Source organism: Bos indicus, chromosome 17 (genome assembly GCF_029378745.1).
Source record: "Bos indicus isolate NIAB-ARS_2022 breed Sahiwal x Tharparkar chromosome 17, NIAB-ARS_B.indTharparkar_mat_pri_1.0, whole genome shotgun sequence".
In the NCBI taxonomy this organism is placed as follows: domain Eukaryota; kingdom Metazoa; phylum Chordata; class Mammalia; order Artiodactyla; family Bovidae; genus Bos; species Bos indicus.
Window position 1 is genome coordinate 58,137,784 of NC_091776.1, and position 26,304 is coordinate 58,164,087.

Sequence of the window (26,304 nt, forward strand, 5' to 3'; positions counted from 1 at the left end):
TACACTCAACCAATTAAGACACCACTATGACAGTTGCATTGTCAGGGAGCCTCTGGACCCCAATGTTGATGGTTCTCTAATTAGTGCCTGTGCAAAGTACAATGGCAACTAACGTATTAGCTGATGTAAGAACACTAACGAAACACTAAGGAAGAAAGAAGCCTTTTCCAAACGAGGAAGGCTGCCCCAGCCCACGGCACGCATCAGTGAAGCTGCATGCTTTTCCCAGTCTTTCTCCTGCTTGGCGAGGTTGAGTTTACCTCCAAACAAACACGTCAGAGACCACAGCTGATTTTTTTGTTGAAAGAATGGGAAAAGAGCCTCTTTCAAGCTCGGCACGCCAGAGCAATTGCCAATTTCAAATTATTTACCACCGAAGAGCTTTCATTAACTAGTACATTTCCAATAAGCAGACTACTTATTTGGACCAAGAGACCTGAAGAAAAACGTAGAAATGTTGTACAGCTAAAAACCACCTTTAACCTTTTTTCCCGTCTAAGTAGCCAAGTGGGGGAGGGATGGTTCCATTTTGCTTCCAGGTGCCAGTGCTAATTTGCTGAAAACAATTTTTTCAAGGTTCTTCATCACAACCAGGGGCATTGTTTTCATTTAAGAAGCTGGGCATAAGGTTAAGTGACTCAGCCAAGGTCACAAGAAACATTTTAGTGGCACAGCTGGGATCAACCTGGGTCCCCAGGCTTTTCTCTAACTGCTGCTTTAGCCAGCAAGTCACTGCCTTCTCCAATGACAGTGTCTTGGAAACAAATATGGCTTTTAAGAACTATTTCCATTTGAGTGCAATATAAGGAATTTATCCTCTTCAATACTCTTGACTCAGGCTTGCAGGACACTGTCCCTGACCCTAACTCATCAGTTCCACCACTATAGCTCAACTGGAAGTCAAGAGGCCAACGATGAAAAAGCTCCATGTGCTGGCAAGGGGCGTGGGACTGGGCAAATGCAAAGGTGCCTCCCACACGTGGAACGGTTAAACTTCACCCTCGGGATTTCCTGGGCAGTCCAGGGGTTGAGACTAAGTTTTGCAAAACATGGAGTGTGGGTTCAATTCCTGGTTGGGGGACTAAGATCCCACATGCCTCCTCACAGCCAAAAAAGCCAAACCATAAAACAGGAGCAATACTGTTACAAATTCAACAAAAACTTTAAAACTGGTCCACATAAAAAACAAAAAAAAAAGTCTTAAAAAACTTCACCCTCTACAGGACCATGCTCAAACAGCCACCTGTAAAACGAAGTCACAAGTTCCTTCTGATCAAGTACTCACAGCAGCCAAAACGAGCCTAGTTATGCGGGCCTCAGGCCAGGAAAGCGAATGGTTTCATCTGTGTGTCAGATCCAGTGAGTCTGTGGTGGTTGCCTATGGCCCTGAGCTGAGGATTCTGAAGCTGTATTGCGCCCAGCTCACTGTAATGGACTTCCCAAGTCCATCGCTGGTTTGAGAGCCAGCAGGGGCAGCATGTGTATAAGTCATGAGCATCCTTCCTCCACATGACACTCTGCCTGGACAACTCCTCGCTGTCCCTTCCAGACTCAGCTGAGGAGTCACTTCTCAGGAGAAACCTGCCTGGCTCGGAGCCTACCCCGGTGCCTCTCCCGTGTGCCACGGCGCCTGCTCTTCCCTTACCCTGCCTCTCACACTGGCCTGTGACCAGCAATGACTGTATCACATTGCCTGTGAGCAAGGGAGGTGTACCCCTCCCCCGAACAAGGAATGAGTCTGTAGTGTTCCTCTGTGCTTAGTACATGCTCACGAATCTGATTTAAACTTAGAAGATGAAAGTGGTTTAAAGACTACAACGCAATTAGGCCGAGGCCCCTACAAGTGCAGTGCCCACATTTCAAAAAATGTTTATGCCCTTAACATGCAGAGGTTTTAAGAACTAGTCACATACTCCATACTTTCTTCAGTAATACCAAAGATTACAAATCAATGAAAGCAAGAGTATTTACTGTTTTCTATGAAACACAACTGTGCTGTTATTATGCAATTAACAAAATGAACTCAATCCCACAGTGCAGTCTTTCTGTGGAAATGCACTGCTGCAAACATCAAGTGCAGCTTAAGACGCATCAATGGAGAAATAATGAACGTCTTAATGGACCTTATGAGATCCACGCACTACACACTTCAAACTGTTTTCCATACATCTTGGTTAATCACAATCAATAGAGTCAGAGTCAATGATGATTATGCAGAGTTATTGTAGCTGTGGCCCTTCCCATTATTCCTTGGAGAACCTGAGATGGGTAAATGCAGCCATGAGTTCACCAGTATTTATTAAGGATATTCTAGAGCTCCTTCATTAAGGACATAATAAATGTGAAGCTCTCCTCTGGTCTCTTATCAATATCTTACCTCAGACTTATTTACCAGAAGAGCATGTACACCTCACAGCAGAAAATAAATAAATAAAAAGTATTTTTAAGAAGAGGTCCCTAACGGGTAATGATTGGATTCCTTATGGGAAATACTCCAACATCATAATAAGCAGCAGCACAAAATCTATATAACACAAGGTTGAAAGGAAAACTGTCACGAGTTTTTTTTTTAAGGGGGACAGATAAAGCAAGTCCTTAGTAAATGTAAATACAGAGTGACATTTATCTAAGGCGGTTTTTATCACCAATGTGTATTTACAAGGCGTCTGCTATTATCTCAAGAGCCTCAAAGTGATCCTAGGTATTATATTATCTAGTGTTATACATTCACATGAAGCTAGCAGAATATCAGAAACACCACCTTGAGGTCTTCAGCTCCTGAACAGAAGGGTTGTAGATTTCAGGGCAAATACACACTACTTCAGATCAAAGACGTATTTAGGCATGGTTTGTGGTCAATACTAAGGGACATTTTTAATTATTGGGAAAAGTGATGGAAAAATGGCTAAAAGTAAGACATTACCTTAGACACATGCCTACGTCTGAAGTACTGTTTTCCAACAGTTCTTAGCTATAAACAATAATATTCCAAGAAAAGTGTCAACAGGCAAAGTGAACCCCAAGATTCAGACACCCAATTTAACATACATAGGATAGAAGCTCAAAATGTTGCTTCATGTCTACAGAAGACTGGCAACCCTTTCGACTATCCAAGTCGTGTGGACAGTTTTAGTCATAATAAAAGCCAGAACAACAGCCAGAGGTCACTTGGGCTGCTAGAGACATGTAGGCAGTTTTGCTCTGTGTCTTACTTGCCTCAAAGGGAATGGAGATGGGGAAAATCAGTGTAGACCAAATGGGATAACAGAGAACTTCTTAGAGAAAGACGACAGCTAACACTTGGCGACACTCAATGATAGAGATTTCCCGCCAACCATACTTGGGGGTGAAGACAAACACGGATACGCAGTCACCGTTCTTTTCAGTACAGACAGGAAGCGTACCCTAAAAAGGCGGATCACCACAGTAGAAAATGGAAGAGGGGTGGGAAGAGCATTTAGGAGTGTTGAGAAAAACCTTACAAAAAGGGGACTTGATACTTTTTTTAAATCGAAAGGGGGAAAATGGTCCTCTAATGTGAACAGAAAAGTGTGCTTTCCTATGCAAACTGAAACGCTTCAGACTTATGAATCTTAAGTAACAGTGAGAAGGGAGTTTATTGCAAAACACACCACGGTATACTCCTGGGCATCTGATAAAAGCTTCTGGTGAGCTAACAGCTTAATGGCCAGCACAAGGCCTCCAGTGAGCCCCCTGGCTGACTTTCTCCTCCAAGTTTTACCTGAGAGGCTCTCCTTCACTAGATGGCAGTAAAGCAAACATATTTCTGGCAAAGTATACCTAGCCCTGCATCTCAGGTTATAATGTGACCTTTCTGAACTCATGATGTCATCTGTTTTCAACACCCGTAACTCTCAGTGTGACTGTGGAGAAAGAGGACTCTCTAGGTCTCACAACACAACACAGGACGGGGACGCTGTCACAGCCTCGTCCCTTCTGGTCTTTTCCCTCAATGATAAACATGTCATTTGAGAGACACTCTACAATTCTCGGAGCTCTCACCATAAAAAGAGAAAAAGAAAGAAACCACCACCACGCTTCCTAACCACTTATCAAACAACTTTCTAGGTAACATGTCCTTCTAAGCACACTAAACCTCACCGCGTTTCAGGAACGCTACCAGATCACAGAGGAAATGCAGACAGAGGCTCAGCTCTGACAAAAAGAGAAAGGTGGCTTACGCACACAGATCGGTGGCTTCTCAGCACAAGTTGCTCTCGGGTTAAAGAAATGGGAAATCTTAGCAGGCAAAAAAAGTCTAAGGACAGGCTGTGTTTGAATCACATACTTTGTCACAGTCGCAGGGACTTCCAACAGCAAAGAAAAAACTGTTTCTGGTATCTTCTGGGATGCTGCACACACTGCCGGGTGGCCACACGACACCACAGAGAGGCATGAGAGGGACCCGAGAAGGAGACTGTGAGTCAAAGGTGCAGCAAGGCGGCTCGGGGAGCACAGTGTGGGGGCTCTTCCTTCTGTGCGTGCCTGCCCCGAAGTCTCCCGGGTGCTAGGACTGGCGTTCTTTAGGCTCTGCAGTTACACACACTCTTCATACACAGCCCCCACCATTGTCAGAGAGAGGAGCACAGTCAACAAGAGCCAACTCTCGTTATTTATGGCACTGACCGAGACCGGGAAGGCACACTCAGGAGAGTGGGTCTGAGGGATGGTTTAGAGACTCCAAGGCAAAAAGTTAAATGGGAAAGAACTTGAGGATTATTGAAGGCATTTTAAGATAATTTTTTTTTTTCCTTTGGCCACACCATGCAGCATGTGGGATCCTAGTTCCCTGACCAGGGATCGAACCTGGCTTCCCTGCTGTGAAGTGCAGAAGCTTAACCACTAGACCGCCAGCAAAGTCCCTAAAATAATTCCTTCATCTGGAAAAGATAAAAATCCAGCTACCTAAATCCAGTAACATGCATTTGAAAACAGAAACATAAATGGCACACACCAAAACCCATAACGGGAGCTGTGCTAGCAAGCTGGGAGTCAGGCGGCTTTCTCTTCTCCACTTTCTAACAGTTTTGCAAAGACAACATGGTCTTACTGCTGTTTTCATTTACAGAAAAGAAAGGTCCATACATGTCATAAAGGAAAACAAAATGACACTATAATAAGACAGGCCATCCGGGCATGGAGCCAGGGCTGGAGACGGTAGCGAGGGGCAGGGCTCTCACGTGCCGCCGGCAGAAGCACAGCGGGGCAGCCAGGGCACACATTATCAACCCCACTCCCCAGACCTCGGGAGCCTCCACGACCTCACGCAGGAGGAGCATTTCAGAACAGAATCTATAAAGTTCCTTCCAGGTTTCAAACTGTGTGATTCTAAGTTGAAAAGAACTAGGAAATCAGAACAGACCAAAGAAATCAGTAATTCCTCCAGTTTCTCATGTAACATGTAGTATACAGGTCGGGGGAAGGGAATCTATTAAGTGTTAACACTCTTCTTCAGATTAAAAAATGTATTAGTATTACAGGGAGCTTAATGAAATATTACATAACACCTCCACTTTTAAAAGATGCTTACAAATTAACTGGGAATTTACATGACTATAAAGTTGAAAAATAAAATAACAACATAAGACAAAAATGTTTCAGTGAAGCCTTAAAGCCATGTGGTTAGCTGCCCCATGCGCTGCAGATAATCACTTCCTGGGAGGCATGAGAAGGGGAGATGCTGGCATGGGAGGCAGAGTTAATAGGCTACTGTGCCACAGAAGCTGTGGGAGGCAGCAAGACTCGAGCTAAGCCTTAAAAAATGGAGACAGTTTCTTTTGGAGGTGATGAAAATGTTCAAGAATTAGATAATGGTGGACAGTTATAAAACCTTGTGAATGTAGTAAAAATCACTGACTTACACAATTAAAAGGGTGAATTTTATGGTATGTAAATTGCATCTCAAGTTTAAAAAGACATGGTCAGAGGTGACTAGAATAGTATGGGGGGAGAAAAACCAAAAGTACCCTGGGAAGAGTAGTGAGGAGAAACGGAAGGTTGGAAACAAATTTCAAAGGGCTCCAAGCGTCAGGAAAAGGTAACTGGAAACTATCATCCATGAGACAAGGAAGGGAAACAAACACCCATGGACAAGAGGGAAAGATCAAAAGCTTTGAGAATAATGTCTGCTTCCTCTGGTGGAAAACAAGCCTCAGGTGAGAGGCATCCACGTCCTGTTCACTTGACAGGGACTCGAGTGTCTCAGAGTTTATGAGCAAATAAGCATTTAACAGGAACCCTGGTTCTGCATGAAAAGAAGACTAAGGCAGAACCAAGTCTGGGTTAACTCTACCTTTACGTGTAACACACATCAGTCTAAGTCTAAGCAATGCAACTCCAAACCAGGAACACCTACATAGAGGACTGAAAAACTGAGAAGCCGGGAAAAGATTCTGCAACAGAATCTTCAATTATGTAATTAACAAGTTTAAATGCAGATATGGAACACAGGTTACCTGCAGATATATAAAACTAAGCCTCTGAACAGATTCCACTTGCATAAAAAACAGAGAAGAAGGAAGGGAAGAAGAAAAATAGGAAAAACGCAAGGGAAGTAAATGAGAAGAAATGGTGGGGTAGCCACTGTCTCTTTAAGAAGCTCCTTGGAGATACATAACTGCAGAAAGCCTGGTGAATACAACATTGATTGAGAATGAGGTAACCGCAAACACCGCTGTTCTCAAATGAAAAGGGATTCAAGATCTGACCCAGAAAACAAGCATCGTAACCACCAGATAAAATTTTAATGATAAACACAAGATGCTGTATATATAAGCAAGATTGAAGTATCTGAGGCTAGGCCATCAACATAAGGTTCTCTTAGAAAAAGGGGCTGTGAGGAGCCTCTCTGACCCACGGATCAAGTTTCATCTTATCGATTAACGAAACTCTGCCATCGCTGTGCTTTGTGCTGGCATAATCTGTGATGCTGAGGAGGCCTCAGGGGAATGGAGAGGCAGGAAAAGAAGGACTGGTATCTGGACTCATGGCCAGGCTGCCTTTTGTAAGGTCCACGTCCGGATAAGAAATTCATAATTGGCTTTCGAGAGTCACCTTCCCTGTATCAATTCCTTTTATGACTTTCAGTTCAATCTCAACAGTCTGTTCTCAAAGGCCTCTAACCAGGAGACCCCTGTAAGGTAGGATGATCCCAGTCCCTCTGGGGGTTACGAAGGAATCTCAGAATTAACAGGTGAAGAGGACCTTGCCTAGCATGAGCTCTCATGCCCACACTTGAGTGATGGGGGCAGAAGCCTAGTGCCACACTGGTAACTGGATGGACAGAATTCTAGATTTCTAGTCCATTAATTTTTCTAAAAATAACAGTTTTATGGCACTGCTGAGAAGGGCATTAACCTCGAAATCATGGCCAGGAAAACACAAGCTAAAGGAAAGTGTTGCTCCTAAGGCATAACCTGTTTAAAGTAAAATACTTTTACAAAGGTACTACAAAACCACAAAATATTAAAATAATCTGACTCTCTGAAATTTCCGTTCAAACAATACTCTTCAAGGAATGCTTCTGAAGGAGTTTTCTTTCAAAGGAAAAGGCTCTCCTATGACTATGTTGTTAAGTCCAAGGTTTCTGTTTGTCCATCCAGGGAGAAACCTCTTTTGGGTGGCTCACTTCAGAGTCAATCCAGACCCAGAAGTTTAAGTGTCCTGGTCTCTGTGGCATTAGGTACACAACGTGAGACTCTAGTTCAAGACATACTGTTAATCCAAAAAGAAAATTACCACCTTAGTATACATTAAAGAAACACATAAAAACACCTCTCTGATAAAACATGAAGAATTCATGAAAGTGGTTTTTGGAATAGAAGCCAAATTCACAGAAGCTAAAATTTAATTTCTCAGCAATGGAGACGATACGTAATAAAACGCCTATTTCAGGACAAGTTAACTGCAAATACAAACTGTGTGGTAGGGAAGGAAGATTACCTGTGTGGCCACAGCCCTTCTTCAGAATGAAGGCTTCACAATGAGAAATCAAGAATAGGACCTGTTTCTGCCAACACTTACTATTCTTGAGTTTTTCATGTCTTCATAAAGAACAAATGGTTGGCCTTAATGAAAATCTAACATAATAACATGCCACAAGAGTCATTTAAAAGCTCAAAAGATATGAGACAAATGGATTACAGAGCCGCCCCACCCAACTTGCTTCAGAGCCCTCGACTACTGGAGGACACAGGGGCTCCGTCTTATCTCCACGTGGGCTGTGAGTGGGAAGGCACGTGCTCCCAAGGTAGAATAAGGTGGCTGAGACGCAGAGGGTGGTCTGTGAAAAGTGAAAGACCTTAGGATGAAGAATATTAAATGAAAAACTGTTTTTGCTTACCCAGCAATGACAACGCCATCGTGAGAATGCACATCACATAAAACTGCGTCGGGAATGTGCTCCAGCTCACTCACTGCGCCTTTGCGATTCTGCATGAGAAAAGGGGTGCGGTTTATACTATTCTCGGGATGGCAGGGAGACAAAGCATTTCGCTCTCACCTATATTCCATGGTGGGTTGCCTACAGCATGGACTGTGTCCACAGTTAAAGAGACTCAAAAGGACACAGATGACAACCAATATGTTAAGCTACTAGCACCAGAGCTGCACACACTGCGTGGAACTAGACTGTGAGACACCGACCCACCCCCTCGGGGTTCACAGGACGTAAACGACTTCACTGCAGAGGCTGCCAGTGAAGAAACACATGAAGTGGATTTAGAAAGGTCAGGTTGGCGGAGAGAAAGTAGTTAATGGTATTTTACCTGCTAACAGCTCTTTAAGTGCTCTCAGAATAAAATTAAAACATATATACAACAAAATAAAAATCAGGGTGGGGGGAAAAAGGAGAAAAGACATTATTTCTGATTATGGAAATGGTTTATAAAGGAAACCCTAAAACCCGTAACACAGTAGCTCCTGATGTAAGTGAAGAGAGCAAAGAGGAAGATATATTTTCCAGTATAGGCCTTTTGATGACTTCTGACTTATTCTATCATGATTATTTATTGATTCAAAATATACACAAATAATTATTTTTAAAATAAAGGGAATCTGGAGGTATAGAAAGTATTTACATGTGGGATGTTGGGAAGGGTGGGACAGTTAAGCCAAAAAGCAAGCATGCATAAAGGTATTCAAGAATATCAAGCCATCAAAAAATATACATACATAACTGAGTCACTCTGCTGTACACCTGAAACACAATATTGTAAGCCAACAATACTAAAGTGAAAAGAAAGGCCAGCGAGCCACCTACAACTTCACCTTTGCTGCACCAGCACAAGGATCAGAAACAGTGTAAGTGCCAAGGACAGCTCTTCGCACACAAGTTTCCAATAAATGGTAGCTACTATCACTATCTACATTATTATTAGGAGACAGATGACGACATCCATTCCATTAAAACCAACATTTATTAAGCAGCTGAACTCCAGACGCTGTGCCAGATGATCCACTCGGTGATCGCACTGAACTCGAGAAATGAGTCCAAGGCTGAGGGACACAACTGGACACATCCAGGTGGGGCTGTGTGAGACATGGGAGGGACTGCAAAGTCATCCATGCAAGGACCATGGCCAAAGTGACAAGAGCAAGCTCTTTTGAGAGACCAGGCAGTGAAAGCAAAGGAGAGGGTCAGTGAGCTCATGGCCTCCACTAAGTTCTGTCACGTGGCTTCCTCTTCGTCCTGGGCTCCAGCCCCACACTGGTATTCTGGATTAAGAGACCTTAGCACTCCACTGTGAAACGAGTGCGTGCAAACACCAGGGAAAGGAACACCGTTTCGCCTTTGCTCTAAAGTCCAGCTAAGTTTGTACGCTCACAGGTCACCCTCTATGTGAAGTACTGAGAACCCTGGGGTCCCTTCTGAGCTTCCCCAGACACTGACCTTCCCCAGACACTGACCTAGGAGATTCCAAACCAAATCACCTTCCCAACCCATCCAGAGGATGACCAGGAATAGCAAACCACAGCATCTGTGTGCCAAAGTTGAGGCTAACTGAGCTGCAGGCACCAGCCAAGCCCTGTGGGAGGAGTGTTAGATACCATTAGACAGTCCTCTTTACTGCAGCCTGGAGAGCGCAGCTACTCTCAGCTCCACATCAGAGATGGGAAAGCAGAGGCACCCACAGGGAAGGCACCCTGCTCTCTGCTCCCTTTCATGTTTTCATCAGGATTCCTTTCATTCCAGAATCACTACTGTTAATGCAAGAGCCATCACTTGACACTCAACCTCTGTAGTCCTTATAGGTAACAGTGTGGGATGTGGGCCCAAGATGCTCCAAAGAGAAGCCTCCCTCCAGTCTGACTTCAGTTCATTCAAGCAACAACCTCTTACTGAGCACTTACCAAACACATGGCTTTGTGCTTGTTAGAGAAAAACAATAAACAGATGTTCAGTTAAACTGTATGCAATCTGTACACAGGCATGAAGTTCCAGATGCTCTGAGGTCGTTAAACAGCTTCACTTCTGCCCCCTCACCCTGGATGAGGAGGGCATACCTGCTTCCCTCCCTCATTCTCTCTGGTGTATGTAGGCGGGTGCGCTCAGTTGTGTCCAACTCTTTTGCGACCCCATGGACTATAGCCCACCAGGTTCCTCTGTCCATGGAATTCTCCAGACAAGAAGACTGGAGGGGGTTGTCATTTCCTTCTCCAGGGGATCTTTCCAACCCAGGAACTGAACCTGCATCTCCTGCATTGGCAGGTGGAGTCTGCCAGGTTACCAAGGGCACCACCTTGGAAGTACCCGTTGTCTCTGGAGCAAACAAAGAACTCCGCTGCTGTGTTCTCCCTAGGATCTGATATTTAAGAACTTGAGCCATGGTACATGGAGTACCTCCAGCTCTTGTGCTCACAACTCTCAAAAGCATCCCTCCTTCCTGGACAGAATGCCCTCCTCTCAAGCGTTCCTTCAATTATGGCCCCTCCTGCCCGGGTTAGAGCCTCGGCTTTCCTATCCCCAGCTCTCTCACTTATGTCCTTCACACAGACTGAACCAAGCAAAAGGCGAAGAGGGGCCTCCCCCTGGTCTGGAGGCACATGGCGGGGCAGCGGGCCTTTTATTTAGTGGAGGTGTCTTTGTGGTCTAAGGACAGCTGTGCTGATTCTCTTTGGAAGGGTGGCTCTCAACCAGGGGTGATGCTGGGGGAAGGAAGGGAATGCATTCTGGCCTGTACTGGGGAGAGGCTGGAGATGCCGCAGAAGCAGAAGATCCTGCAACGCTCAGGACAGCCCTCACTAAAAAGGATCTGGCACCACATGGTGCCAGCACTGGGGCTGAGAAGCGCCAAGTTAAAGGAACACTGCTCTTACTGACTTTGCTAGGAACTGTGACACTACCCAGATCTAGAATACGGTCGCTGATCAGGTTGTGAGGTGACTGGGGACAGACGTGCACATAGGCAGTATGTCACCATCAGTAATGAGCGAAAGCTTGTTCATCTCAAAGTATATTAGGATTGACTTTTACAGGAGGGGAATAGAGAATCCAGTTCCATCCCTTCCCTCCACCTGACTATCCAGCCACCCAGGTGGGAAGAAACGGCCACCAGGCTGGCGTCTCCTCATGCCTCAGACAGCTCCATGTAACACTGCTCCTGACAGTGCTTTCTACAGAAACACTTCACTGGGCAAATGCGTAGCTGTGATCTAATATTTCTGTAGAGATTTTGAAGTGATAAACGTTATGGAAGCAAGCCAACAGGTTATGTGAGGGAAGGGAAGACAGTGCTTAGAGACGCTTAGTAATCTCCCTCTTGCACTGACTGGAAAGAGCACTTTCAGCCCCTCTTTTCTAATCAGGTGATGCTTTCTTGGTCCATCCAGGGAAGAGGGAAGAGTGAAAGCGGGCTGCATGGAGCTCCACTCCAAACACCCCCACCATCAGAGGGAGGTGACTGGCACCTCAAGCCCACCTCCTCTCCTGGAGGACAAAGGATGCTCCCAAATAGGTGGCTGGAAATGAGGGCAGATACTCTAATGGTCAGCAAGTCACTGTCAGCTGCAGGGACACTCACCACACCCTTCTCTCTGCTTTCAGCAGTGAGCCTCAGGCTCAAACTGGAGGGACTCAGGGTTTCATCCCGGGCTTGGATTCCTGGGTCCCTGCAGTCAATTCCCCCGCAGGTAATGGTACTGGCCACTGCCTACCTTCCAGTTGGTTCTCAACATGTGCTCCTTGGCTCGGCACTCTTGGAAGACGAGCTTCCAGCAAGAATAATCGGAGATGCTGCTCTCAGGGAGGTGGCCTTCCTGCTGGCACAGCCTGTACCACAGCACCTCGTCTTCCGCAATCACCTTCCACGTCTTGCTCACCTACAACAGCCCAAGTGACACAAACGTCAAGTTCTGCGATTAGAGACCTCCCTTGTCATCCAAAAATCAATCAACACCTTCCTTTATCACTGCCCTGGGTTTATGGCAGTATAAAATGTCTCATTAACAAAATCCTCCGAGGCGAAAAAAATACAAGCCAATGTTTCCAGTTTTATTTTTCAAGATTTCAAAATTGCTGTACTACCAACCTAATGCCACATTTTAGACTACTTGGTTAAATTATTTTATACATACACATGTAAATACAAGATATAAAGAGAAAAATACACAAACATGTAAAAGACAAAAAATACACACTAACATGTTAGCAGATACAAAATCACACACAGCTTTGCAGAACAGAATCTCTGCTTCTTACTACTAGGTACTTGCACTTCCATCTTATAGAGCTAGACACTGATGACCTCTGAAGTAAAAAGCTGTGATAAAATTAATATCCATAACCCAAACTTCTGGTCATGTGAGAAATTCAAATTCATTTTATGTGTGAAAACTCAGATTTTAAGTGTGTAAATAAAAAATATTCAACAGAAAAGGCAAGCTATTAAGCTATGATAAGATCTGATAGAGAGAAATGAACACTATAACTGGACTGGATTTCAAATTCCAACAGTATCCAGAGGAAAGGGCCATTTTAGCCATTAAGAGCTTTGTCTTCCAAGCCTAACTTTGGGAAATGATGGACTTTCTTCATTATGAGATTTACTGTACAAAGTTGGACAGATTGTAAAGGATGGACTCTGCCGGCAAAATGAGACACTGATGCAGCAGATCCACATGATATGAGGTCTGCAACACATTCTGCTTGCTGCCCCCCCAAAGGCTGAGCCTCACTTCTAATAAAGTCATGACCAGTGGTTCTCAGTAACCTGCGCTCCATAACACTCCCTTGGGGCTACTCCAAGACATCAAATACTCAGATAAGAAGAAAGAACATGAGACACAGTGAGAGAGAGCACACAGCGTGTGCCCGGCAGACTCATTACACAAGGGTGCCTCACTTGATGAAGTGCTGCTAGAGTTAACTTTCTAACTACACGGTGAAGATTGCCGGAAATCTGCTCCTCGAAAGAAGCAACAAGAATACTGCCAAAAATTGTCAAAAATCAACTTTTCCAGAGCTCTAGAAATTAACTACAAGCTTGTAATCTTCTGAGGAGCATTTATTCAAGGAAAACGGCTGACTCTTCGTAAGAACACCAGCCTTTGTGTTTTTTCACCTGCATTAATCCCATTCTCGTCCCCCAGCTCCATGGTAGCCTTGAAAACCAACAGCCTCCAACTACAGTAGCTGTAAAAACCAGAGGTCTAACAACTCCCAAGGGGGCCAAATGGGTTTACAGCTCTCCAAAAGCACCATCCCCAGAAAACAGTCACGTTTGGGCTGTCTGGCAGCTTGCTAGAAAGCTCTGTTCTCAAGGCTTGTCTTCATCCGATCTGACTTAGATCTAACTCTGTCCTATATCCAGAGCATTTGTCAGAAAAGATAAGGGACTACTGTTTAACAGTGCAGCTGCCTGACACGGCACTACCAACTAGGGCTAAAAGGAGGCTGATCGAAAGACTTAAAAGGAAAACCTGGGGAGTGGAACACCCCATTATAAATATGTTCAAAATACTAAAGGAAAGCATACCTAAAGAAATAAACATATACGCACAATGTCTCAGAAAGTACAGAATATCGATAAAGAGATAGAAATTATTTTTTTAAGAACCAAATAGAAGTTTTATAGTTGAAAAATATAATAACTGAAACAAAAAAAATCACTAAAAGGGCTTAACAATAGATTTGAGCTAGAAGAAGAATCAGAAAACTTAAGGTCAATTAAGATTTTCCATACTGAGAAAGAAAAAGATCAAAAAACAAAAAAGTAACAAAAGTAACCGAGCCGCAGAGAACCATGAGACATCATCTGAGTGGGCCAATGTAGGCATTATAGGAGTCCCAGATGGGAGGAGAGAGAAAAGGGAGTAGAAAGGACACCCGAAGAAATGAAGGCCAAAAACTCTCCCAAATTGGAGGGAAAACATTCATCTGCATAGCAAAGAAGCTCAGCAAACACCATGAAGAATAAACTCAAAGAGACTCACACCTAGACACAGTTAAACCGTTGAAAGCTGGAGACAGAATCTGGAAAGGATCTAGAGAAAAAAGACTCGTGCACAAGGTACTCCGCACTTCTCAGAAATCACGGAACTCAGAAAGCAGTAGCATGCAGCACACTGACCGCTGAAAAGAGACTGCCAATCAACAAATCTATAGCCAGCAAAATGATCCTTCAAAAATAAAAGGAGAAATTAAGATATTCCCAGATAAACAGAAAATAAGAGAATTCACCTGGAGTATATCTGCTCTACAAGAAATACTAAATAAAATATTTTGACTGCCTAAAGGCAGTCCTTTAGGCTGAATTGAAAGGAAATATACCTTATTTTCGGAGAAGGCAATGGCACCCCACTCCAGTACTCTTGCCTGGAAAATCCCATCGACGGAGGAGCCTGGTAGGCTGCAGTCCATGGGGTCACTAAGAGTCAGACACGACTGAGCAACTTCACTTTCACTTTTCACTTTGATGCATTGGAGAAGGAAATGGCAACCCACTCCAGTGTTCTTGCCTGGAGAATCCCAGGGACGGGGGAGCCTGGTGGGCTGCCGTCTATGGGGTCACACGGAGTCGGACACGACTGAAGTGACTTAGCATAGCATAGCATACTTTATTTTCCAAGTAAACATCACTATAAAGGTAAATATAGAAGACAGTATAAATGTACTTTTACTTGCATCCCTTTTCTTCCATCTGATTAAAAAGACACAGCCTAAAACTGTTGATGGGCTTATAAAGATTATTCTATTACTGTGTACAAATTCTAAGAAAGGAGAGGGAACACAGTTATTCTGGAGCACTTTGGTTGTACAATCGGAATTAAGTTGGTATTAGTCAAAACTACATTGTTTTATGAGGCTCACTGTAACCCCTAGGGCAACCATTAAGAAAATAACTCCAAAATATGGTACAAGAAACAAGAGAATTAGAATGGTATGCTAGAAAAACATCTAACACAAAAGAAGATAATAGTATCAGAAAAGAGGAACAAAAAAGACATACTAACAGTTTCTCAAGTGACTGAGAGCAGCCATCATGTTTCCCCTTAGTCATTTCTTCACTGGTCTAAACGCTACACATTTCCTTCAACTAACTGTCACAGAACTACCTCCGTATTCATTACCTCTGAAGCGTACCCTCGTGTTTACCGTCTGCATTGTCCCTCTTCAAATGCGGTACTCGGGACTAAACAACACCCCAGATACACAACTTTCAAGCCCCATGAACAGAAGGATTTTAGCAGATACTAATTTGCTACTTCACTTAAAGATACAATGCAGAACCCATAGTCCAGAGCTTCTGGAGTCCATTTATTTTAACAAATATTTAAGGCAGACAAAGTTATATATTACAAACACCCATGGACACACCACCCTGCTTAAGAAGTATTAACCAATAAGCTTAAAACTCCTATGTATCTCTCCGAGTCCACATCCTTTTCTCCCCAACAGTAATCTCAATTTGGTATTTATCAATCTTCAGTCTTCTTAAACACCAACTGTAATTAAAGAAAAAAAAGCCCCCATTTCTTACTCTCACACTATCATGTTTTAAATTCTTAGCTTTCTAAACTTTCTATTCATTTTAAATCCCAGCTCATCACACATACCCACTCCCAGCATTTTATATCATCTTTGCATTTCAATTCTGTCATCCATTATATGGATGTTACTTTTCCTTTACATAAGTCATCTGCAAAATGCAGTCTGTGGGCCTTCATGTCTTAATTATTTTTAAAAAACCAACCAGGATGGGGCTGAAGACAGAGCCCATAGCAAAGCACTAGAGCCCTCATCCCAGGCTGATGGGGATCCATTAAGCAGCCCACCCTGGGCATGGTCACAGCATCAGTTACAAATCCACGTAACTACACTGTCATCCCACACCTCTCCATCTCAGCCATAAGGGCATCAGGGAAAAAAACCCTCATCTGATCACAAGTGGTCAGGCAATAAAGAATAGGATAATGACTCAATAATACTGGAGTCCCAGTTCTGACTAGCGAGAACACCACGGTTTTATTTTTGGCATGTCTGCTCCACAGCTGAGCCTGTCCATGACACTGGGTGGTGTCTGTCCATCTGTCTGTGCCAAAGGGAGTCTCAGCACTAGTCAATCAAGCAGAACAGACAGGGACAGACCACCATTCACTGTGATGAAGGTAGGCAACAACTCAAATAGCTTCAGAGCACAGTATTTCTCCCATAGGCTCCTGGAATTCAGGGTTAAATAAAGTATAAGATAAGGATTAACACACAGACACCCTCATGGTTTCTCAAAGGCACAGAGAGCTAACTAAACTGAACATGCAGCAGTTTACTCTGATCCGTGGGATACATCAGTCCTTTTTTTTGGTAAAAATTATAAAAGGTAAAACTTTGCAGAAATTATAAAATGTAACTTCCAGATGAGAGATTCAAAGTAACTAAGTCATTAATTTCACTATACACTACACAGCACTTGCCAAAGCATAGTCAGTAGAATAGCAGCTCCCGAACTTTAGAAAAGGATTCTCAGGACCTCCCTATGATCCAGTGGTTAAAAATCTGCCTTGCAATGCAGAGGACATGGGTTCAATCCCTGGTCAGGAAACTAAGATCTCACACGCCAAGTGGCGACTAAGGCCTCACGCTGCAGCTAGAGAAGCCCATACTCCACACCCAGAGAAAAGTCCATGTGACGCAATGAAGACCCAGCTAGATTAACAAGTAAATAAAAATCAAAAGGATTCCACGTCACACAAGTTTGGAGAACACTGACTCTTGCCTGTGGGAACTTCTCAGAGCTTTTAATAGACTGACACGTGCTGCCTATCTCTGAGGAGGAGATATAGGAAGCTGTGTTTCTCAAACATATCTGGCTCCTGGACTTTTCTAAGAAGGAGTGTCTCGAAAGCCTAGTGCCCTCCAGAAGGCACCTTAGAGAATGCTGATATGTGTTATCGGTCAATAGATTAAAACACATGTTGGGTGCTCACCACACAACAGGCACTAAGGCCAGCAATTCTCACCCACTTTCCACCTTAACCTGCCTAACTGACACCTTTTGCAAGTAGGTAACACCCCAGAGACGTGCCCAGATTGGGGGCCAGCTCCCCATGGCTGGGGAAGCTAGAAAGAAAAGTTCCAGTCTCTGCCCTCAGAGTTAGGCTGGATCACAAGACTAGCCCTGAACGGGGGGTAATCTTTGTAATTTTGGAGTTTAAAAATTAGCCACAAGGCTGCACTTTGTTAGATGGAGCCAGTGAATCATCAGCATCTCAGAAGAACGCAAATTCAGCACTCACTGATTACAAACTAGAATATCCCAATTAAACTCAACATTCTAGATGAGGTTCTACCAGTACTAAACTGTACAAAGGTCAGTCACTTTAAAACACAGAAACCGTTCCGAGACTTTCAAGAGTCTCAAATATGTCAGACCTTATAAAACTTGGGAGCTGAAAACTTTTTTATATGTATCAGCTTCAAAGAAAATGCTAAGTAGTCTTAAATAACACAATCTGAAATCTGTACAACAGGGTTATGGGATGAAAACCCAAGAATAAAAAGTTGATGTTTCAGTGTATCATCCCACCACTAACCCCCAAACCGCAGGGCTTCTTTTATAGAAAATAATATTCAGGATAAAGTTTAAACCCTGGATAACAAACAGTAAAGCTCTTTGAGGGATTTATAAAAGATTAGAGGTGAGAATAACTTCCAAAAAGGGATCAGGATTGTACTTACAATTAGGTATTAAACACACAAACATGCCAACAATTTCTTTAGCAAACTGTAAAGGGAGGGTTGCCTTTTTATTCTTCTTTAAAGGAGAACAAAAATGACAGGCTTTAAGAATTTCTTTTAAGCCTGAAAGGGGAAAAAAATCAACAAGAAAAAGACCTAGCTAAACCTTCACAGTAAATTTTAGAGTCTCACCAAAAGGAAACCTAATTGTTTTGATTTCTTAAGTTTCATTAAATCTAGAAAGTTTACAAGTCTGCATTTTCCAAAGGCCTAATGGTCTTTCTTTAATACACTGAGATTGGACTGGCCCTGCCCAGTAAAAGTCCCACTGAGTGAGCCTCAGCTGCAAGAATTTGCTAATAAAAATGTCTCCAGCATTTTGCTTTATAGCACCACTATGAATTGTAGCATTAAAAAAAAAAAAGCCCTTGGCTCAAAAACTAGCTTATTAACTCTGCCTGGATTAAGGTTACCAGTGGGGTCCACAACAGGGGAAAGTGTCACTGCTCCAGTCAAGCAATGGCGTACGAAGCCTACCTGGGGAGAGCGCTACTGATGTCTAGCTACTAAACCCAGAGTCACTTCTCAGTCCTCCTCTCGGCTGACTCACAGTACCGCTCATCATTACGTTGGATCACCTTCACCTCCTTGTAAAATTCTCTTCCTTGGTTCAGAACCTGTGCACGCCGGGTTTTCCTCCCACCTCACAGGTACTACCTTCTTAGTCTGCTTATCATCTAATCACTGTGGTGGACCAGGCTCAGTCCCCCAATCTCCTCCTCCATCTACACTTGTGTCCCTGGTGAGCTAGTTGTTTCCTGGCTTTAAATATCATCCATGTGCTGACAGCTTCCAGATTTACATCTTCAGTCCTGAGTGCAACCCAGAACTCACCTGCAGCTTTACATCCAAGCACTGATCTTTGCTCATCCCACCACTTTCCCCTCCATCAGTAATGGCAACCTCACCCCCTGGTTGCTCAGGCCAAACACCCTGGAGTACTACTGACTCTTCTTTCTCTCCCCACATCCAACACATAAGCAACCCTAATTCAGCCCACTTCCACCAGCCAGTCCTGATCCAAATCATCATGGGCGCTAGTGTGTGTGTGAGTGTGTGTATGTGCGTGCTCAGTTGTGTCCAACTCTTTGCAACCCCATGGACTCTAGCTCCTCCAACTATGAAATTTTCCAGGCAAAAGTATGGAAGCAAGTTGCCATTTCTTACTTCGGGCCATCTTCCCAACCCAAGGATCGAACCAGAGACTTTGGCGTCTCCTGCACTGGCAGGCAGATTCTGTACCATTAGCGCCCCCTGGGAAGCCCCACTGTGTGCTCCTGGCAGCCTTCCAAATGATTTCCTTGCTGCAGGTCTTGTCCCCCAGTGTATTCTCCACATGGCAATCCAAATGATCCCTTTTAACACACAGGTCAGACCTATCACTCCTTGGATTAAAACACTTCATTGGCTTCCCATCTCATTCAGAACCCAAGTTCAAATTCCTTTTATTCAAGTTCCAGAGATTAAGTGCCTTTCCAGTTGGGACCAACTCAGCTTCTCTTCCCTGGAGAAGGAAATGGCAACCCACTCCAGTACCCTTGCCTGGAAAATCCCTTGGACAGAGGAGCCTGTAAGCTACAGTCCGCGGGCTTGCAAAGAGTCGGACACGACTGAGTGACTTCACTTTCTTTCTTTCTTTCAGCTTCTCTTAGCCCTGGCCACTCACTGTATTAGTTCTGTATTAGTTTCCTACTGAACAACAGAATGGGAAAGACTAGATCTCTTCATGAAAATTAGAGGTACCAAAGGAACATTTCATGCAAAGATGGGCTCCATAAAGGACAGAAATGGTATGGACCTAACAGAAGCAGAAGATATTAAGAAGAGGTGGCAAGAATACACAGAAGAATTGTACAAAAAAGATCTTCACGACCAAGATAATCACGATGGTGTGATCACTCACCTACAGCCAGACATCTTGGAATGTGAAGTCAAGTGGGCCTTAGAAAGCATCACTACAAACAAAGCTAGTGGAGGTGATGGAATTCCAGTTGAGCTATTTCAAATCCTGAAAGATGATGCTGTGAAAGTGCTGCACTCAATATGCCAGCAAATTTGGAAAACTCAGCAATGGCCACAGGACTGGAAAAGGTCAGTTTTCATTCCAATCCCAAACAAAGGCAATGTCAAAGAATGCTCAAACTACCACACAATTGCACTCATCTCACATGCTAGTAAAGTGATGCTCAAAATTCTCCAAGCCAGGCTTCAGCAATACGTGAACTTCCAGATGTTCAAGCTGGTTTTAGAAAAGGCAGAGGAACCAGAGATCAAATTGCCAACATCCGCTGGATCATGGAAAAAGCAAGAGAGTTCCAGAAAAACATCTATTTCTGCTTTATTGACTATGCCAAAGCCTTGGACTGTGTGGATCACAATAAACTGTGGAAAATTCTTCAAGAGATGGGAATACCAGACCACCTGACCTGCCTCTTGGGAAACCTATATGCAGGTCAGGAAGCAACAGTTAGAACTGGACACGGAACAACAGACTGGTTCCAAACAGGAAAAGGAGTACATCAAGGCTGTATATTGTCACCCTGCTTATTTAACTTACATGCAGAGTATATCATGAGAAACGCTGGGCTGGAAGAAGCACAAGCTGGAATCAAGATTGTCGGGAGAAACATCAATAACCTCAGATATGCAGATGATATCACCCTTATGGCAGAAAGTGAAGAGGAACTAAAAAGCCTCTTGATGAAAGTGAAAGAGGAGAGTGAAAAAGCTGGCTTAAACCTCAACATTCAGAAAACGAAGATCATGGTATCTGGTCCCATCACTTCATGGCAAATAGATGGGGAAACAGTGTCAGACTTTATTTTGGGGGGCTCCAAAATCACTGCAGATGGTGATTTCAGCCATGAAATTAAAAGACACTTACTCCTTAGAAGGAAAGTTATGACCAACCTAGATAGCATATTCAAAAGCAGAGACATTACAATTTGCCAACAAAGGTCCATCTAGTCAAGGCTATGGTTTTTCCAGTGGTCATGAATCGATGTGAGAGTTGGACTGTGAAGAAAGCTGAGCGCCAAAGAATTGATGCTTTTGAACTGTGGTGTTGGAGAAGACTCTTGAGAGTCCCTTGGACTGCAAGGAGATCCAACCAGTCCAACCTAAAGGAGATCAGCCCTGGGATTTCTTTGGAAGGAATGATGCTGAAGCTGAAACTCCAATACTTTGGCCACCTCATGCGAAGAGTTGACTCACTGGAAAAAGACTCTGATACTGGGAGGGATTGGGGGCAGGAGGAGAAGGGGACGACAGAGGATGAGATGGCTGGATGGCATCACCAACTCGATGGACATGAGTTTGGGTGAACTCCAGGAGTTGGTGATGGACAGGGAGGCCTGGCGTGCTGCAATTCATGGGGTTGCAAACAGTCAGACACAACTGAGCGACTGAACTGAACTGATCTTCTAACAACTTATCACACTTACGGCTTAAAATAAAACGCGTTTACTTGACAGTTCTGGAGGCCAAAAGTCTAAAATCAAGGAGCTGGGGAAATTCCCTGGCTGTCCAGTGATGAGAGCTCCATGCTTCCATTGCAGGGGGCAGGGTTTCAATACCTGGTCAGGGAACTAAGACCCCACAAGATGCATGGCCCAGTCAAAAAATAAATAAGTAAAAAATAAGATTGTGGGCAGCCAGGTAGCATTCCTTCTGGAGGTTTCAAGCGACAATCTGTTTCTTTACCTATTCCAGGTTTGAGAGGCCAGCTACATTCTTTGGCTTGGGGCCCCTTCCTCCGTTTTCAAAGCCAGAAACATGGCATCTCCTCTTCTCGCTGACCTCCTGCCTCCCGCTATGGAGCTTTGCAATTACACTGAACTCACCTGGATAATCCAAGATCACTCCATGCCAAGATCCTCAACATACACCTGCCAAGGTCCCTACCCACAAAAGGTAACACATGGACATCACAGGTCTGAGGACAAGCACATGCACATCTCTGGGAGGCTGACACTCAGTTACCACAGTCTAGCCAGCTCTGACCTTCCTGCTCTCCTCAAGCACAACAGCTGCACTCACCTCCAGGCCTTTGCACCTGTGATTCACCTCTGCCAGAGACCTGTCCAGCTTCCTGCTTCCCTCCTTTCAGTCTCTGCAGAAAGGCCACCTTCTCTGGGACATCTTCCCCAGTCACTTAGAAGTGTAACCCCAACATCGTCTCTGCTGGTCTCTTTTCTCCACAGCACCTACCACCACCCGATATACTCTATATTCAATCCTGTATTTACTGCACATAATTGTAAAGCTTTCTAGAAGGTGGGGGGAATGGGGTTTCTGTTTTGTTCAGTGCTGTACTCACTGTCTAGAACGGTACATACATGGCACATAGCAGGCCCTGCATGAAAGACTGAATGAGAAGAGTAGGTCCAACATTGTTTAACACTTAAAAAACTGGGTTGTTTTTATTTTCAAAGGTCAGCTCCTGGCATGTGCTGTCCTCAGAAGGCTCTGACTTTCTTATTCAAGTATAATCTCTTGCTTTTTGATTTTTTTTCTCGTTTAAATTTTAATACGGAAAATGTCCACCACACAAGAGTAAAGTGAAGAGTATAAACAACTCTCAAGTCCCCCCCAACTCCGTTCAAATGATTATCAGCACTTCACTGTCCCTGTTTCATCACGCTCCCCATCCTCTTTCTGGAGCTGCTCTGCTTTTCCTTAACCCCATTTAGAGGGAGCAGCCATTGCAACCTGGCAAATTAAAAGAAAACGCCTGTAGGTGCTTGGGTGTCAGGTGCGCACGAGCCTCCCTGAGAGGAGTCTGGGGGCAAAGGTGAAGCGAAGAACTGAGGGAACTCTGCCAGCAATCTCAAGTCCTCAGCATCATCTCTGCTCTGAAAAATCAACCCAGAGCACTTGGCTCTGAATCCCCAACTTCTAAACATGTCATTAAGACCTGCAGCTAGGAAAAGTCTGGTTTTAGTTTCTCCTATTTGGACATCTGGGAAGATGGTAAGATCACATTTTCCTTGAAACTTGAAATATCATAATCTAATAGACTAGGCTTTAGTTCCAGAAGTACTTCTTTATTTTGGTAACACCTACTTCTTGCTTGCCAATTTTTATCATAAATCTTAAGTTTTTTAACCTCTCCATCTTCCCTCTTTTTCTTGATTACATTCTTTAAGCACATTTTTTTCTACGTTTTACTTGAAAAGCATGACCTTTTTGCCTTTGCAGCTCTACTGCTAAAATTACACATTAGGAAATACACATAACTAAAATATATGTTAAAACTGAAAATGAAAAAATAAAATTACAGGCCTTCCCTGGTGGCTCCATGATAAAGAATCCACCTATCAATGCAGGAGACATGGGTTTGATCCCTGGTCCAGGAAGATCCCACATTTCATGAAGCAATTAAGTCCATGCACCACAACCACTGAGACCGAGCGCCCCAGAATCCTTGCTCCACAACAAGAGACACACTGCAGTGAGAAGCCTGTGTAACTCGAGAGCAGCCCCCGCCTCTTCGCAACTAGAGAAAAGCCCGTGCAGCAACAAAGACCCACTGCAGCTAAAAATAAATAACATTTTTAAAAAATGAAATCTCTAAAAATTTGTTTAAATAAAATAAAATTACAGAAATGGAAAATAAATTCAAGGTTTCCAGGGTTAGTGAAGGGGAAGGGTGTGGCTATAAAAGAGTAGCAGGAATTCTTGTGATGAAAGTTCTGTATCTTGACTGTGTGGTCACTCAAATCTACACACATGATGAAACCACACAGAACCAAATACACACGAATAAGCGTGTTAAACTGGTGAAATCTGAATAAGCTCCGTGGACTTTGCAAATGTCAATCCCTGGTTTTGATACCGTGGGACAATTTTCCAAGACACTGACAATGGAGGAACTAGGGGAAGGGTACACAGAACTTCTCTGCACTGTATTTTGCAACTTCCTATGAATTTAAAATTACTTTTAAAGTGTTTCAAATGAACACTGGCATATACTTAAAAACCTTTACTTCTTAGAATTATCCAGTAATATAACAGCACACTTACTTTTTTCTCATAAAAAACAAACAATTCTGAAATCAACAATTTTGTCATTGTTACCCATTTTAAAATATCACGTTGCAAAGACTGGAAATTCTGTGGACATACACACATGCATACAAAGAACATAAAATTGTAACTAGCAAAATGATAAACTGCTCAATGAGCTGTCCCACGCATAACACCTTACTAAAAGCACACTGTTTGAGACATCTCAGCGTGAGACTCTCCCACAGAGATATAAACCCCTTGAGGGCCAGGTATGGACAGCAACAGGCTAGGGAGGCCAGTATCCAGAGTCCACAGGGTCACAGACTAACGTGGGGGGACTTAAGTTCTGAAGCATCAAGCCTCACAAAGCAGAAAGGAGACGAAGTCAGAGCCAAATCAATTCCCCAAGTCCGTGGCATAATGAAATCTCAGAAGTCCTCCCCAACCAGGGTTCCTTACTGTGAGTCAGTTACCAATTTGGCATAAAGATCTAAGCAAACAGGTTTTCTCCAAGGGTACACATATAGTTCATGGTGCCAATTCCCCATAACTGGCCCAACCAATTTCACTCAAATCCCAAGGCGGCTAGATTAAAAGAGAACCAGAGGAAAACAGCAAGACGGAGAGAGCTAGCCCCCTCTGAAATAAAATCATAAAGCAGCAGGATGTTCCATTGAACAGAAGGCCCTTTCCCCTGTTTCAAAAATAAAAACACCGTGAGAAACAAATGAAAATGCTACTTATTTTTATTACTTTGGGGTTTTACTTTAATGCTTGAAAAAAAAAAACAAAGCCAAGTCTGCAAACTACTGGCCATCCATTGTCCTCTTTGTGCAAAAGCTCAGAAAACAAACAAACAAAAAAAAACCCTGGCTTTGCAGATCACAGCCAACTCAGGGGTTCTGGTTAGAGATATTTTCTGTTCTTACTCATGTGCTTTAAAAATTAGGTTCAACAGGAAAAATCCAAATCCAACTGGCCCAAGAGGGAAGAATTCTGGTGGACAATTGGACTACTGTGTTGCAAATTAAACTGTTCACACCTGCAGAATAATCTCACCAGCATAACCAATCTACCCTGGAATGCAGCCCCACTGTACCAAAAGGGGGGTCTCTTCTTCCACCAGATCTTATCTTTACACTGATAAACTCTCTGGATGAGAAAACCAGCAGCAGATGTGAAAGCCACATGGCCCACTACAAAGTGGGAGAGCAAAAAGCAATGTTAAAAGAAATGATTCCTTAAACAGCAGCTCCCTATCAAGAATGAAGATTTTATCACCGAATGCTGACTTTGTGGAAAGCAAGCTATTAGACCCTGTTCTAAGGCCTCAGCCAACGGCATCCAGCTGAAATCCAGGAGCTGGACTCACTTAGCTACGCCCTTGTTTCCAATTCTTGGGATAGGGCCAATATGTAAAGTTAGAATATAACAAATCCAATTGCCAAGGGAAAGAAGACAATGTAGGTACTCTTACTTAATGCAATAGATAGGCTCTGAGCACAGTTTATACTGCAAAGATTTTTATTTTGTGAATTTTACCCTTTGAATAATTTCTTTCTAAAGATTTCCACACTCTCCATTAAAAAATATTAGCCAACATCCCCTTTTAACTGATACTGTGGCAATCAAAAATCCTGAAAACTTTCTCAAATTCATATTTAAGTAGAAAAACATTCTGATTAAGCAAACTGCTTCATAACAAGGTAAAATCATAATAGGGAAAGAGAGTAAAACCAGAAACTCTCTAAATTGTCTTGCATTCTGTTGTCATTTCACTGAATTGCCATGGGGTCAGCCAGCTCTAGAGTCTAAGTTTGAGCACAGTTTTCACCACTCTCAAACTGCCTTAATATTTTTAACTTCATATTCATGACAGTGTTTTGGATTTTTAATGTATAGTTTTCCTACCACTTAATGTCTTTTTTTTTTTTTTTTTGCCACATTGCCCAACATGTAGAATCTGAGTTCCCTAATCAGGGATTGAATCCCACATCCCTTAGAGTGGAAGTGTGGAGTCTTAACCGCTAGACCTCCAGGGA

At 43.4% G+C, this 26,304-nt stretch overlaps 1 protein-coding gene across 2 annotated transcripts in view; it reads right to left on the minus strand.

The window, feature by feature from the left end:
- The window catches only part of FBXW8 (F-box and WD repeat domain containing 8), a 113,548-nt gene that overhangs the window by 68,854 nt on the left and 18,390 nt on the right, over positions 1-26,304 (minus strand). Inside the window, exons 3-4 of one of the 2 annotated variants that reach the window (XM_019977658.2) lie at positions 12,175-12,339; positions 8,363-8,451 (exon numbers count right to left, since the gene is read on the minus strand). In XM_019977658.2, coding sequence (XP_019833217.2) covers positions 8,363-8,451; positions 12,175-12,339 — 254 coding nt within the window. The remainder of the gene's footprint in view (positions 1-8,362; positions 8,452-12,174; positions 12,340-26,304) is intronic. The other variant, XM_070769598.1, reaches the window with a different exon arrangement.